The sequence below is a fragment of the Somniosus microcephalus genome, chromosome 6 (genome assembly GCF_052327205.1).
Source record: "Somniosus microcephalus isolate GS21.2 chromosome 6, FLI_Smic_1.0, whole genome shotgun sequence".
NCBI lineage: Eukaryota > Metazoa > Chordata > Chondrichthyes > Squaliformes > Somniosidae > Somniosus > Somniosus microcephalus.
The window spans coordinates 278,069,835-278,085,876 of NC_140992.1; the positions used below are offsets into that span (position 1 = coordinate 278,069,835).

Sequence of the window (16,042 nt, forward strand, 5' to 3'; positions counted from 1 at the left end):
ATCTTGTTGTGCGAGGCCCCTTGGGGAGGAGCGATCATAATATGATAGAATTCTTCATTAAGATGGAGAGTGAAGTAGTTGACTCAGAGACTAGGGTCCTGAATTTAAATAAAGGAAACTACGATGGTATGAGGCGCGAGTTGACTAGGATAGATTGGGGAACGTTACTTAAAGGATTGGCGGTGGATAGGCAATGGCAAACATTTAAAGATCGCATGGATGAACTACAGAATTTGTTCATCCCTGTTTGGCATAAAAATAAAACAAAAAAGGTGGCGCAACCGTGGCTAACAAGGAAATTAGGGATAGCATCAGATCCAAGGAGAGGACATATAAATTGGCCAGAAAAAGCAGCAAACCTAAGTATTGGGAGCAGTTTAGGATTCAGCAAAGGAGGACAAAGGAATTAATTAAGAGGGGGGAAATAGAGTACGAGAGTAAGCTTGCAGGTAACATAAAAACTGACTGTAAAAGCTTCTACAGATATGTGAAGAGAAAAAGATTGGTGAAGTCAAGCGTAGGTCCCTTGCAGTCAGAATCAGGGGAATTTATAATGGGGAACAAAGAAATGTCTGACCAATTAAATATATACTTTGGTTCTGTCTTCACAAAGGAGGACACAAATAACCTCCCAGAGATGTCGGGGAACATAGGGTCTAATGAGAGGGAGGAACTGAATGAAATCAGCATTTGTAGGGAAATGATGTTAGGGAAATTGACGGGATTGAAGGCCGATAAATCCCCAGGGCCTGATAATCTACATCCTAGGGTATTTAAGGAAGTGGCCCTAGAAATAGCAGATGCATTGCTGGTCATCTTCCAAAATTCTATAGAGTCTGGCACAGTTCCCATGGATTGGAGGTTAGCTAATGTAACCCCACTATTTAAAAATGGTGGTAGAGAGAAAACGGGGAATTACAGACCGGCCGGTAAGCCTGACATCAGTAGTGGGGAAAATGCTAGAGTCAATTATAAAAGATGTAATAGCAGGGCACTTGGAAAACGGTGACAGGATCGGACAAAGTCAACATGGATTTACAAAAGGTAAATCGTGCTTGACTAATCTACTGGAATGTTTTGAGGATGTAACTGGTAGAATAGATAAGGGAGAATCAGTGGATGTGGTGTATTTGGACTTTCAGAAGGCTTTCGATAAGGTCCCGCATAAGAGATTAGTGTGCAAAGTTAAAGCACATGGGATTGGGGGTAAGGTACTGTCTTGGATAGAGAGCTGGTTGGCAGACAGGAAGGAAAGAGTTGGAATAAACGGGCCTTTTTCCGATTGGCAGGCAGTCACACGTGGGGTACCGCAGGGATCGGTGCTAGGACCCCAGCTATTCACAATGGCCCAGAAATTCAGGTCTTCACGGGTGAGTACGCACGGAGTACTCACCTGTAGGCGCAATGGAAGTGCCGGTTTCCTGCATGCACTGCACATGCGCGGGAAACCGGCACTTCCGTTCCCCTGAAAGAAAGGGTTCAGAGTTCGAACGCATGCGCGGGAGAGGCTGCGTGTGCGCATCGAACTTACGTTTTTTTTGCAGGTTTTCCCGGGAAGGTAAGTCTCCAGAAGTTACATATATAAAAAGCAGGCGTAAAGCCTGCTTTTTACAAGGTAAGTGGTGAATTAATTAAAATTAAAACATTTTTTCCACAGGTTTATTATTTTTAAATACTTTAAAGCAAGGTAAGTTTATTTTTAGCCCCGTTAGAAAATAAAATTATTTTTTTCAAAAATTTAAATTATTGTTTAAAATAGTTATTTCATGTAATTTATAGTTTATTTAAAAATTGTGATTTAAAAAAAAAAAATTATTTGAAGATTTAGTGATGTTTTGAGGCCCGTAGTATTTATAAGACTTATGAATGGGCATTCCCTGCTCCGATTGGCTCTCCATGGCCCACGTGATCCCAGGGGACGCATCGAACTAACTGCGCCGCTGGGATACGCAAGCACTGCGCGCCGGCAGTTGGAGCAGGCCCAGGATCGGAATCCCACGCGGCTCAACAGCCGGCGCGCAAGTTAAGTGCAGGTCGGGGGCTTACACCTGCGGGAAGCCCCCGACCCGAATTTCTGGGCCATTATATATTAATGATCAAAACGAGGGAACTAGATGTAATATCTCCAAGTTTGCAGATGACACAAAGCTGGGTGGGCGTGTGTGCTGTGAGGAGGATGCCGAGAAACTCCAGTATGATTTGGACAGGTTGGGTGATTGGGCAGATGCAGTATAATGTGGATAAATGTGAGGTTATCCACTTTGGTGGCAAAAACAGGAAGGCAGATTATTATCTGAACGGCAATAGATTGGGAAAAGGGGAAGTGCAATGAGACCTGGGTGTCCTTGTGCACCAGTCGCTGAAGATAAGCATGCAGGTGCAGCAGGCGGTTAAGAAGGCAAATGGTATGTTGGCCTTCGTAGCGAGAGGGTTTGAGTACAGGAATAAGGATGTCTTGCTGCAGTTGTACAGGGCCTTGGTGAGACCACACCTTGGGCTTATATTCGCTGGAGTTTAGAAGAATGAGAGGGGATCTCATTGAAACTTATAAAATTCTAACAGGACTAGACAGACTAGATGCAGGAAGGATGTTCCCGATGGCGGGGGAATCCAGAACCAGGGGTCACAGTCTAAAGCTAAGGGGTTGAAATAAAGAATAGATTGGCCTTCCAAAGCTAGGCTTTATTAACTTTAAAATCAGCAGCATATCTTTCCACATCCAGTCCCAACTAAAGCTAGAAAAGGACTGAATTTAAGGTAGCCACAACACATCATGTGATCATCAACTACCAATGAGATTACAACACATATCCCAAGGCAGTTAACAAACAACGAATCACAATACTTTTACTAATCAAGGAATAATCACCACAGGGGTAAGCCATTTAGGACAGAGATGAGGAGGAATTTCTTCACCCAGAGAATGGTGAACCTGTGGAATTCTCCACCACAAAAGGCAGTTGAGGCCAATTCTTTAAATATATTCAAGAAGGAGTTAGATATATTTCTTAAGGATAAAGGGATCAAGGGATATGGGGAGAAAGCAGGGACAGGGTACTGAATTTGGATGATCAGCCATGATCTCATTAAATGGCAGAGCAGGCTTGAGGGACCTAATGGCCTACTCCTGCTCCTATCCTCTATGTTTCTATGTGTGTGACTTGGAGGTGAACTTGGAGGCGGTGGTGTTCCAAGTGCCTGCTGCCCATGTCCTTCTAGGTGGTAGAGGTTGCGGGTTTGGGAGGTGCTGCCGAAGAAAGGGGAAGCTAGAAAAACACGAGGGAGAAAGGAATAGAAGGATATGCCGATCGGGTGAGAGGTAGAGGGATGAAAGGAGGCTCGTGTGGAGCATGAATACTGACACAGATCAGTTGGGCCGTTTGGCCTGTTTCTGTGCTGTACATTGCATGAGCTGGTCTCCTTGCATTTCCGTTCAGTGGGCAGTCTCTCCCCTGTTTCCCCGCTGGAGGATTGACAGGGTAGGTGCTGAGATGATGTTTCCTCTAGTGGGGGTATCTAGAACAAGGGGGCATAGTTTCAGAATAAGGGGTCGCCCATTTAAGACGGAGATGAGGAGGAATTTCTTCTCTGAGGCTCGTGAATCTTTGGAATTCTCTACCCCAGAGAGCTGTGGAGGCGGAGTCACTGAATATATTCAAGGTGGAGATTGACAGACATTTGAACTACAGGGGAGTCGAGGGGTATGGGGAGAGAGCGGGAAGTGGCGTTGAGGCCAAGATTGGATCAGCCATGATCTTATTGAATGGCGGAGCAGGCTCGAGGGGCCGATTGGCCGACTCCTGCTCCTGTTTCTTATGTTCTTATGCCCAGGTGGTGTCGCGCCTCATCGGTCCTGAATGTTGTGTTCACATACCTTGTGGATGGGTTTGGCCGTTCGATGCCTTTCTCCCTGCTTTAGGGTGGAGGTCACGGGATAGGTGGTGGTCGAGGCTGTTGATGGTCATCCTTGCACCTGGATCAGTGATTAGCATGGCGACTTGTATCAAAGCCCCAGCGAGACAGAAGAAAGGGCCATTTGGCAGGGGGAGACCATGGTGGTTGACGTAAGAAAACTACTGGGCACTTGGTCTAAGCGTTAAACAAAGCTTTAATCAACTGTTTTACAACATGGAGGTCTAGTTGTGTCCTTCACTAGTTCCTGTTAAGAATGTCCTGCGCAAGCTGGGCCCGTGCCCGAGTATTTATACTCTCCCTGGACAGCGCCACCCGCAGGCCACTCAGTTGATTCATGTCAGTGGTGTTAAGTTATTTTATTTGACGTTTTTAATTTGGTTGAATAAACGTCCTTGTTTTAAAATAAAAAATTGAGAATATATTTCAAACAAAATGTTTTGCAGCTAAAAGGTTTGGAATCACGGACGTTCCCGTTGACATAGTAAACACGGTTTCACACGCAACGCAAGAACGGTTAAAAACGGTCATTGGAAAACTGACATCAATAGCACAACACAGAATGGAAACACACAAGGTACGTGGAGCAGCTGGCCCTGTGCTTGGCGAGGCTGTTATTATTTGTTTGTCTTATTTTAAACTGGTGCTTATGATGTTGGACTGCTGCCGTGCAGTTTGTTGCTGTTTTGAAATAATGCACTCATGGTTTGAAGGTGCCAGTTATGGCAGAGTGGGTAATGCTCTCGGCTGTGAGTCAGAAGGTTGTGGGTTCAAGTCCCACTCCAGAGACTTGAGCACAGAAATCTAGGCCGACACTCCAGTGCGGTACTGAGGGAGTGCTACACTGACAGAAGTACTGTCTTTCGGATGAGACTTTAAACCGAGGCTCCGTCTGCTCTCTCAGGTGGATGCAAAAGATCCTGTGGCACTATTTGAAGAGGAGCAGGGAAATTCTCCCCGGTGTTCTGGACAATATTTATCCCTCAACTGATATCAGTAAAACAGATGATCTGGTCATTACCTCATTGCTGTGTGTGGGAGCTTGCTGTGCGCAAATTGACTGCCACGTTTCCCACATTACAACAGTGACTACACTTGAAAAGTACTTAATTGGCTGGAAAGAGATTTGAGTATGATATAAATGCAAGTCTCTCCTGTAATTTGCCTCCTCCTCTAAAGACACGGAATCTGTCTAGGGTCCAGTTTCACAGGCAGCAGCAGCAGGCTAGTCCCTCGCCCACGCAGCCAGTCATCTGTGTGATCCTGACTGGGAGCGGGTAAGGCAGTCCGGTGTCTTACTCGGCGATGCAGTGACCAATAGAACCATCAGGGGAGCTGCTTGCTGATTTTTTTTTTAGGTATATATAGAATTGACATAAATTTTTATTTCCCAGGAGCAGCCTGCAAAGTCAGTGTTGTATTGCCGTTTTTGTTCTTTTGAGAAGCTAATGAGTTTCCCCATTTGCTAAAGGCAAAATGTAACTGAGCCACAGGGAGAAAAACCTTGGGTCCTGGTCAGTGCCGGGTTTGCGGATCTTGGCCGGTCCAGCGCGAGGGCCAGTTTATTTAACCCCAGCCTTCCAGGGCGGTGGAGGGGAGAGAATCACCCTGGGTCCATGCTCCCGATCACTCGCCGGTGACTCCTGTGGAAAAGTGCACGTGTGGATGTTGTCGGGGTGGGTGGTGGAGGGGTGCAGGACCGGAGTTGGTTATGGTTGGCCATCACCCCCCCCTCCCCCCAGGAGCGATTAAATCTTCTGACAGGCACTGCCTAAGCTTACACGTGGAGAGTGACCAGGTACCAGACGGCAGTCCATTCTGTGGAACTGCCCCCCCCCCTCCCCCGCAGCAGAAGATGACGCTTTCGTGGGGGTGGGAACAGAGAGAAAATATCAGCAAAACAAATCTCCGAGAAATGACACGCGTATATTTGAAGGGCACAGAAACAGGCATAAAGGGGCAACTCGTACTCTCAATCTCACAGCAACTTCTAAAATACGTGTCTCCGTGTCTCTTGGGCTTGTGTGGCTTGTGATTGATACACTCCTTCCCTCAAAGGATAAAATTGAGGTCAGGTTTGATGTGGTGTTGTAGTATTCTCTGTGTGGTTACCAGCAGAATAAACCAAAGCAGTTTGCATTAGCGCAGCTAGCTTTGCAGCACCAGATGTTAAGAGCAAAAGACTTTCAAAAAAATATATAAATACTTGTGCCATGAATTGACTCTCACATTGCAAGCAACAGCTAAACTTTGATGATAAGGTGATTGGCAAAAGAACCAAAGGCGACATGAGGAAAAACCTTTTTACTCAGCGAGTGGTTAGGATCTGGAATGCACTGCCTGAGCGGGTGGTGGAGGCAGATTCAATCGTGGCTTTCAAAAGGGAATTGGATAAGTACCTGAAGAAAAACATTGGCAGGGCTCCGGGGAAAGGGCGGGGGAGTGGGACTCGCTGAAGTGCTTCTGCAGAGGGCTCGACGGGCCGAATGGCTTCCTTCTGTGCTGTAACCATTCTATGATTCAGGAAGAATGCTTGTGCAGCTATTTGCTGATCAGGATGATTAAAAAAAAAAAATTATTTAACGAGATGCAGAAAAAGCTTATTTCTATTTTGCGTTTATTACTGGTTTGTTCTCTTCCTTCCTCTCCTGGAAGCATTGATTCTGGCTGGGGTTACTCTTCCCGTCCCTTACACGAGGGGGCGTTCTTCACCTGAGAGTCCAAATGGTGTGCCTCGGTTCGCTGTTCAGCCATGGAGATTTTCACAGCCGAGATTTGCTCCAATCCTCACCTGGTGTCCACTCATGGGCTTTCCAGCAGGAGCAGGTGTCTGGCTTATATTTATTTTCTCCCTTTCTACTCCGGCGACACCCCGACAGCCCGTTCTGCCATTCAGTTAGACCCTGGCTGATCCGTATCTTAACTCTATTTTTCTGCCTTGGTTCCGTAACCCTTAATCCCTTGCCCAGCAAAAACCTGTCAATCCCAGTTTTCAATTTTTCAATTGACCCCAAGCTTCCACAGCTTTTTGGGGGTTACTGCACGGAAACAGGCCAATCACCCCAACTGGAAATGAAGACTTGCATTTCTATAGCGCCTTTCACGACCACCGGACTTCCCAAAGTGCTTTACAGCCAATGAAGTACTTCTTGAAGTGTAGTCACTGTTGTAATGTGGGAAACACGGAAGCCAATTTGCGCACAGCAAGCTCCCACAAACAGCAATGTGATAATGACCAGGTAATCTGTTTTTGGTGATGTTGATTGAGGGATAAATGTTGGCCAGGACACCGGGGAGAACTCCCCTGCTCGTCTTCAAAATAGTGCCATAGGATTTTTTACATCCACCTGAGAGAGCAGACGGGGCCTCGGTTTAACGTCTCATCCAAAAGACAGCACCTTCAGCAGTGCAGCATTCCCTCAGCACTGCACTGGAGTGTCAGCCTAGATTTTTGTGCTCAAGTCTCTGGAGCGGGACTTGAACCCACAACCTTCTGACTCAGAGGTGAGAGAGAGAGTGCTGCCCACTGAGCCACGGCTGACACTACAAGCATATCAGAGTTTCCCCTCCAGACGAGCAAATAGTCCTAATCACAACTACCTGCTCTGTTCCCCATCCCTTTAATCCCCTTTCCTTTCCCATTTCCATTTATCCAGTCTTAATATTGACCTAGTTTCTACCTGAACCACGAACCCTGGGGGTGAATTCCACAGCCTCACAACTCTGTGTGAAGAAGTTTCTGCTGCCCTTTGTTCTAAATCTCTTGCATTTAATCTTGTATCTCTGGCTCCTCGTTCTCGATCCCTCAACTGCTGGAAACCCTCTGCTTCTATCTACGTTGTCCCATCCTTTCATAATTTTGAAAACCCTCTTTTATTTTGTCTTGTGATCTGCGTTGACCTTAGGAGAGAAGAGCCAGCAGCCTCGAGGTTAATGTGCATGGAACCTCGCCCTCTCCACTGATCTGCACGGTTCACTCTGGGTTACCTCGTACAATGATCACAATCATTGGAGAGTGTGGACAGTGCGCGATTCAGCCCTCCAGAGACTGCCAAAGCTCATCTTTCAACTGAAACCTTCAGTATAATAGAGAGGAGTGTCTGGGGATCCGGAATCAAGCTGTCTCTAATCGCCATTGTTCTAACGAGTCAGCGCAGACCCATGGGCTGATCCTGGGACTTCCCGATCTGTATGGCACTGGACAGTGCATTTACCCAGTGAGACATGGTTGGGGGCGTGGAATCGTGAGCACGTATCGATTAACCGAGATGTGGGAGTGGCCACAAAGTCAGATACCTCATGGTGGGGAGGGATTAAGATGTCCATAAACCACAAGAGTGAAGTGTGTGCTGTTTGGATTCCTCGCTGCCTCCTGTTGCTGTGCAGGCTGGAACAAATGAGCTCGGTAACTCTCTGGGAGAAGCTGTGCTTGATGTAGGGTGGTGGATACCCTTTGGCTTGACCTTTGATTTGTTCCAGAACAATCCGAGGGAAATGCGGTCAGGCTTGATTTGAATGCACGGTGCATTTAATGGGGAGTTGTAAATGCTCGCAGTCCCCAGCTGTTAGTTAGTTTGTATCTTATTTTAAATCATGCAGCTAAAGCATGGTGTCGTGTGCTGAGCACTGCCCTGCTCTAACCCTTGGGTTGTTTCTGATGGGTAAGAAGTCAAAAATTCTCTGATGCCCTTGCCAACTATTGTCAAGCTGGTGGTGTTAGTTAAATTGGGTAATGCCCCCAATCTGGCAGCATTATCCAGGGAGTATTCTTGGGATTGGGTTACCAGGTGGTAATGGTCTGGAAGTGGAGGACGGTGTTAAGTTCATAGAATGATACAGCGCAGAAGGAGGCCATTCTGCCCATCGTGCCTGTGCTGGCTCTTTGAAAAACTCTCCAATTCATCCCACGCCATTGCTCTTTCCCCACAGCCCTGCAAATTTTCCTTTTCAAGTATTTATACAAATACTTTTTGAAAGTCACAATTGAATCTGCTTCCACCGCCGTTTCAGGCAGCACAGTCCAGATCACAACAACTCGCTGTGTAGAATAATGTTTCCTCATCTCCCCTGTGGTTCTTTTGCCAATCACCTTAAATCTGTGTCCTCTGGTTACCGACCCTCCTGCCACAGGAAACAGTTTCTCCTTATTTACTCTATCAAAACTCTTCATAATTTTTAACACCTCTATCAAATCTCCTCTTAACCTTCTCTGCTCGAAGGAGAACAACCCCAACTTCTCCAGCCGCTCCACATAACTAAAGTCCCCCATCCCTGGTACCATTCCAGTAAAGTTCCTCTGCACCCTCTCCAAGGTTCTGATGCAAGAGCGCAGGTTGAATAATTTGCAGTGGTCCATTTGAACCGTGAGCCCATTTCACAGAGAACAGTGTAAACTTGTTTTATTCGAAGGAAGGAAAAAACAACCCAGTATCCTACTTCAAGAATTTCTGAAATATTTCAGCCAGCTGATTTCTGTCGGGGTGCTGCCTGGCAGTATAACTCCAATACACTGAGTCAGGGTGACCAGTAGTTTGTGGATTTACTGGGGAACAGGGTGTAGGCGAAGCATCCTTTTAGATTTGCAGTGCAACCCTACAGGGAAGGGGAGCATTCCTGTCTCATACCCTCCAGGTACTCAGTGCCAAAGTGCCATTGATTGAGCCCAGGGACAGTTCACCATTCTGCCTTCTGAGCCGTGATACAGTGCTTGGCACATGAGAGTTCTGGAAAGAGATGGGAGTAGAAAAATGGACACTTGCCCTCATGCCAGGAATCGTGCTCCTATATTGTTTGAGTTGGTGCAGCAGTCACAAGGGTAGATTACTGGGTTCTCCTCCGGCAGGTTTGGTTACAGATCACCATCTCATTGCCTTGTTGTGTTTAACGTTTCAATTGGCAGATGAGTTTCACTGCCTGAAAGGCTGGTGGAAGCAGATTCAATAATAACTTTTAAAAGTGTTACCGCCGAATTGGAGCCTGAACGGACCCAGTGATATACAGGGTCGACGTATACCCAACTTCGACTTATAGAGCAATAAACTCAGACTACTGCGGACTTTGCTGGAATGTGCGAGTACACTTTTATTTACAGAGCGCTCTGGGAGAAGTGCTATACACCCCCTTGGTGCAATCGCCAGCTTCTCAGCTTTACAATAGCAGCCGCGCTCCTTTTATACAATTTAAAAACAGGAAAGATACCATATTACATTAATTCCTTGGCCAACCTGGTACTTTAGCATCCTTTAACTTTGGCCAATCCGATACCTTAGCAACCCTTAATCACATTCTGTCAAAAACAAGTTGATTATATTATTAGCAAACAACTTAATTATATTACTGTTCTGTACAAGTGACATCACACGTTTGGTGTAAGCAGATCAAGTCAGCTGTCTGTTATGCCAGTGTCTGCAAAATGTCAATGAATGTCAAGTATTTCAGCAGGCACTACGGTGCCATTTTAAAATTTCCTCCAACAAAAGAAAATGGGATATATATTTGGGGGGGAAAAATTCGGCTGGTTTGCGCCTCCTGTGACGTCAGTCCAGCGTGCAACGCCCTGGTGGCGCCGCCCTCCGTTCCGCCTGGCGCAAGCAATGACAGGGAGACTGGAACGTTTCCCAGTCGGTGAGGGGCTGGGGTGGGGGGGCGGGGGCTGCTATTTAAAGGCGCCCTCTTCCTGGCTTTTTCTGTGGTAGACATTTTTGCACCACTCATTCTGAGAGAGAGAGAGATTCTGAGAGAGAGAGAGAGAGAGACTTCTGCATAGAGTCAACGCTGTGTGAAGTAGTTTTGGCTACTGAGCATCACTTTGCAGGTCCTTTTGGATTTGACCTTCATTACTTCGATTGCCAAGAGACTAGGGGGGCTGCACTGACTCTGGGCGTCGTCCTGCACCTGCAGAATCGGAGGCAACAGAGAGAGAGCGGCAATCATGGCCAGATGGAGGAGGGCAAACAGGCCTCTGCACAGGAGACCTTACCCTCCCAGGGTATTCCGGGAACAATTCTCCTACATTCATTTGTCTGAGGAGCAGTGTTTGCGCAGGCTGCGCTTCAGCAAGGAGGTGGTCACTGAGCTCTGCCACCTGCTGCAGCCAGATCTGCAGCCTCAACTGAGGAGCAGGACGCCTCTGTCGGTGGCAGTGAAGATAACAGTGGCTCTCAACTTTTATGCAACCGGCTCCTTTCAAGCAGCTACTGGGGACATCGCCAATATCTCCCAGTTCGCAGTCCATTGCTGTATCTGTCAGGTCACAAATGCCCTCTAAAAGGAGACGCCAGTACATCTCTTTCCCGATGACCCGGGTGAAACAGCATGAACGCGCATTGGGCTTTGCGAGGATAGCGGGCTTCCCCATGGTGCAGGGCGCCATTGACTTCACGCATGTGGCATTGCGGGCACCGCATGAAAATGCAGAGGTTTTCCGAAACCGCAAGGGGTTCCACTCCTTAAACGTCCAGTTGGTCTGTGACCACAGACAGCTGATACTTGCTGTCAATGCCCGCTATCCTGGCAGCAGCCACGATGCTTTCATCCTGTGCCAGAACTTTTCCAGGCACCGCATCACCCAGGTGGTTAGCTCCTTGGGGACAAGGGTTATCCACTCCACCTGGCTGATGACACCGCTCCGTAACCTCAACACCCCTGCTGAGCTGCGGTACAATGAGAGTCATCTCGCCACCAGGAACATCGTTGAGCAGACGATCGGCGTGCTCAAGCAATGGTTCTGCTGTCTGGACCACTCAGGAGAAGTCCTGCAGTACTCGCCTGAGCGAGTCTCCCTCTTCATAGTTGTGTGCTGCATGCTGCATAACCTGCCAATCCTCAGGACCCAGCCAATGGCACCAGGCCTTGGAGCACCACCAGAGGAGGTGGAGGAGGAGGGAGGCCCACAATGTTGAAACTGCAAGGGCCGTCCGTCAGCGACTGATAACAAGCCTCTTCTAGGCCCCTACTGAGGAAATGGCTTCTGGCATGATGGAAAGCAACCCGCAACCCCAAAGCCGGCCAAGGCAGCAATGATTCCAAAGGCCAAACCTGTGCATTTTGAATACAAAACTTTTTTATTTTACAAACTCTGTGTGTGTCATTTCTTCATGACAAACTAATAGAAACAAACACAGAAAATCATTAATTAATATAACTGGTTCTCACAACCTAGAGGTAATGTCCAAAACACTAAACAAAAGTTTGAACAAGAACCTCGGCCTTTAATAAAAAAATTCCCAACATTTTGTCACACCTCCTACTTTTTGCCCTTCGAGGGTGATCTCCTTCCCTTGCGCACTTCCCCCCTTCCCACCTTACTGCTCCTCCTTAATGGGCCCCAGTGGCTGCAGCAAGGCTCGTGGAAGGCTGCTGATTGTCAGAACCTGAGACTGCAGATGCCCTTGAAGGACGGCCTCGACAAGCTCTGGGCCTGGAGGGCCTGGCTGCAGACTGCACCAACTCTGCATGGGCGGTAGCAGTCTAGGCTACAGGCCCAGTGCAAGTGCAGTGGAGAAGTGACAGTGGTGGCAGCAGGAATGCTGTCATCTTGAGAGAGGACAGCAACTCCCTGCTCGACCGACACACTGGCACTCCCACGGGGCAGCACCTCAGCATCCAGAGCAATCTGCTGGAGCACAGATTGCTGGCCTGCTGCGGCACCGTGAGAGCCCTGGGGAAATGTGTCCAAACCAGCGAGGATGGCAGCAGTCAGTGCTTGCGTGGCCTCAATCTGAGTCTGCATGAGAGCAGTCAGAGATTGGATCACGGCAGCCAGTGACTGAATTGCAGCACGGCAGCCAGTGACTGAATTGCAGCACGGCAGCCAGTGACTGAATTGCAGCACTAAGCATTTGCGTGGCATCCGCCTGTGTTACAGCGTAGTGCTCCACACTCCTTGCCAGTGCATCAGTGCATTCGGGCACCCTTCCCACTGCACCCATGAGCTGAGTGTGCATGTCCACCACCTGGGTGTTCATTTCAGCGGTCAGTCGCTCCTCCTCTGCGTCCACTGCAGCAGGACTGGCTGGCCTACTCTCCCTCCGGGGAGAAGGCCCCCGAGCTTCCCTACCCCCATCGCGTTGCTGCAGCCTGCTGGGCCCTGGGGCTTCACCCTCATCAGACCCTTCCCCCCTGCTCCCCTCCAGGGAAGACGTGGTGCCAGTGTGGACATGGGCTTCCTCAGGAGAGGGTGACGGTGATGCTCCGGCTTCCTCTTCCTCCTCACCTGCAGCTTCACTCCCACCGGCAACTTGAGGGCCCGTCTCCTCAGCTGGTGAATCACCATCTGAAAGCAGGGAGGTACAAGAGTGGCTTTAGCGTGAGGACAGGGGGGCAGCAAGGGAGGAAGGGATGGAGCGAGTTAGTAAGTTGGATTGAAAGTGTCAAAGGCTGGTGTTGCGAGGGACAAGTGGAATGAGAGAGGAGAGAAAGCTGATGACCTTAACATTGCTGTCCTGAACGGGGTCGGCCTCTCCAGGGGTGACAGGACCGATCACCCGGCTTGCCACAATCCTGTGGACGCGCGCCTCAGGATCGCTGAGGGGTTGCAGCTGAGGCCTCCCTCCACCCGTCCGTTGCTGCTGTCTCCTGTTATGAGATAGCTTGGCCTGCAAGAAAAGGGACGGCGTCTGAGTAAATATGCAGCCATGGTCTTGCCTGATGTGCCTCCCATTGGTGAATAGCCCTTACTGTATGCAAGGTGTGGAATGTGCATGTGTGTTTCATGAGAGGGCCATAGGTGTTGGATGAGTGTTGGGCATTGGGGTTTTAAGACCCTCTGGCCATATAGTGAGGTTGAAATGGAGGGATGGAGAGGTATTGAAAAAAAGCCACTCACCCTGATGACCCGAGTGAGATCATTGAACTTTTTGCGACATTGAGTATGGGTCCTGGGCACCGTGCTCCTGGAGGAGACGCTCTGTGCCACCTCCCTCCACACTCTTCTGTACTCGCACGGCAAAGGCCTCCTGCCACTCTCTGGGTACAGTATTGATTTTCTGCGCTCCACCGCGCCAACCAGAGCCTCCAAGGCCCACTCACTGAAGCGCTGAGCTCGTTCTCTCACCCTCTCCATAGTCCTTGGCTGGAAAATGTAGTCACAGGTCTCTCCAGGCTGAGATTCAAGGCTCCAATGAGCAGGGTGTGGATGGAGAGCAAGATCGACCCTCCCCTTTAAGAACTGTCCGGTGCCATTGTGTCTGTGTTCCATTGCTGACTGACATCACCTGCGCTGCGCTGCGCCCGCCCTCTGAGGTAGCGCCTCGCTCCTCGGCCTTTGCGCCTTAAAACAGGTGTGCAGTGCCTGATTTAGCGCTCCAATCACCTCCAGGGGCGATAAAAGCCAAGTTTGCAGTTGGAGGCGATAATTAGCACCAGGCACTAAACTTTGCACCTGGCTGATAATTGCACCCCAAACGGGGTAATACCGAATTTCTCCCCCTTAGAGTCTTAGAATCATAGAAACTTACAGCACAGAAGGAGGCCATTTGGCCCGTCGTGCTGTGCTGGCTCTTTGAAAGAGCCGTCGTGTTAGTCCCACACCACTGCTTTTTGTCCATAACCCTGTAAGTTCCTCATCCTCAAGTACTTGAAGGGAAAAAATTTGCAGGGCAGTGGAGTGGGACTAATTGGACAGCTCTTTCAAAGAGCCGGCACAGGCAGGATGGGCCGAATGGCCTCCTTCTGTGCTGCATCATTCTATGAGTTCTGCCATCTCTGGATAGCTGAATCCTGCACGGTTCAAGCACAGCTGCAGCAGTCACGGCACAAGGTAAGCCAGAGAGGGACAGTGCAGGTCTTTGGAGGCGTCGAGGCTCACGAGCTTCCACTGACATGAACCTCTGGGCTGTTGGGGTTGTTTGAATCTAAGCACCAGTCAGCCCTGCTATGGGGAGAGTGCGAGCTCCATTGACCTTACGCTTCCAGTCTGAGGCTTGGTGCGAAAGTGATTGGTATTCCATTTTATCAGGTCCTGATTTAGTTAGCGCACTGATGTGCCACAGAGCTGGGAGGAAGGAGGGTGAAGAACGATTTCCTCTGTACTGAGAAGTTTGGGAGTTGCTGAGTCCCAAATAGCAGCGGTGCGGGATGTTCTCAGACTCTTCTCACAGTGAATCAGGTTCGGGATACGAGTTCATCAAATGCCCAATTAGCAAATTCTGTGTCCATTTTCAGGCTCTTTGCTGCCTAATTTGAACTTGCACGCCTGTCAACCTATTCAAAGGTCTTTTCACTATCATTCCTTAATTGGCTTGAAAGCAAAGGGACCGTGTGTTCCAGGACATTCTGTAATGTAGATTAATCTGGTGTATCTCATTCATTACCTCATGAAACACCGCCACTCAATCACTGGAAGTTCCTGAATAGAAATTAATAAGTTTGCCCCAGTCCAGGTTTCAACTAATTTGATTAATTTACACGATGATGGTCATTCTAAGTGTTGTCGATCACATTATTGAAGAGGGGCCTTAAGTAAGTAAAGGCACTGTCCTGCTGTGGTACTGAGCCGTACAGGTTCGTGGGTTCACGGTGCAATCTCTGCTCTGCAATAAGTTAGCTGATTGAATTGGGAATGTTACCATTCACCTCTGCACTTCTGCGCTAGGGAGTGTAGAAAACATGTAGGGCACCTTTGCTGATTACTGTTCAATGACTTCTGATGGGTATTGTGCTGTCAGCCTCCAAAAAGAACCCAGGGGGACTTTATAGGGTTATGTGAAATCGTGAACGGGATAAAGAAAGTAAATCCCGAACGATGCTTTGATATGTGACGGGGAACAGGACAAGAGAAGCAGGTTCAGGGTTGTGAAGGGCAGACATGAGACTGATGTAAGAGAGTATTTCTTTAGACAGAGGGTGATCGCCAGCTGGAACCTGTTGCCAGGGAGAGTTGGTGAGGTCAGGACACTGGACCTATCTAAGAATGAACTGGATGCTGACTGTAGGGTTGGTATCTTGGAAGGATGTGATCGAATTGGCTGAAGAGCCTTCTGAATTGAGCTTGTGTGGAGGTCAGGTGGGGACAGAATCAGGTTCGACTGTCGTGTTGAATATCCTGTCAAAACTCAAAGAAGAACCGGACCCCTGTGATTATTCGTAACTGTGTACTGAAGACATGATCCAGTCCTCTTCCCCATCCCAG

At 48.6% G+C, this 16,042-nt stretch overlaps 1 protein-coding gene across 2 annotated transcripts in view; it reads left to right on the plus strand.

Moving 5' to 3' along the window:
- Window positions 1-16,042, plus strand: part of LOC147116754 (transcription initiation factor TFIID subunit 4) — a 508,321-nt gene that overhangs the window by 243,171 nt on the left and 249,108 nt on the right. For both annotated transcript variants that reach the window (XM_085991896.1, XM_085991897.1), the window contains one exon: window positions 4,359-4,489. In XM_085991896.1, coding sequence (XP_085848022.1) covers window positions 4,359-4,489 — 131 coding nt within the window. The remainder of the gene's footprint in view (window positions 1-4,358; window positions 4,490-16,042) is intronic.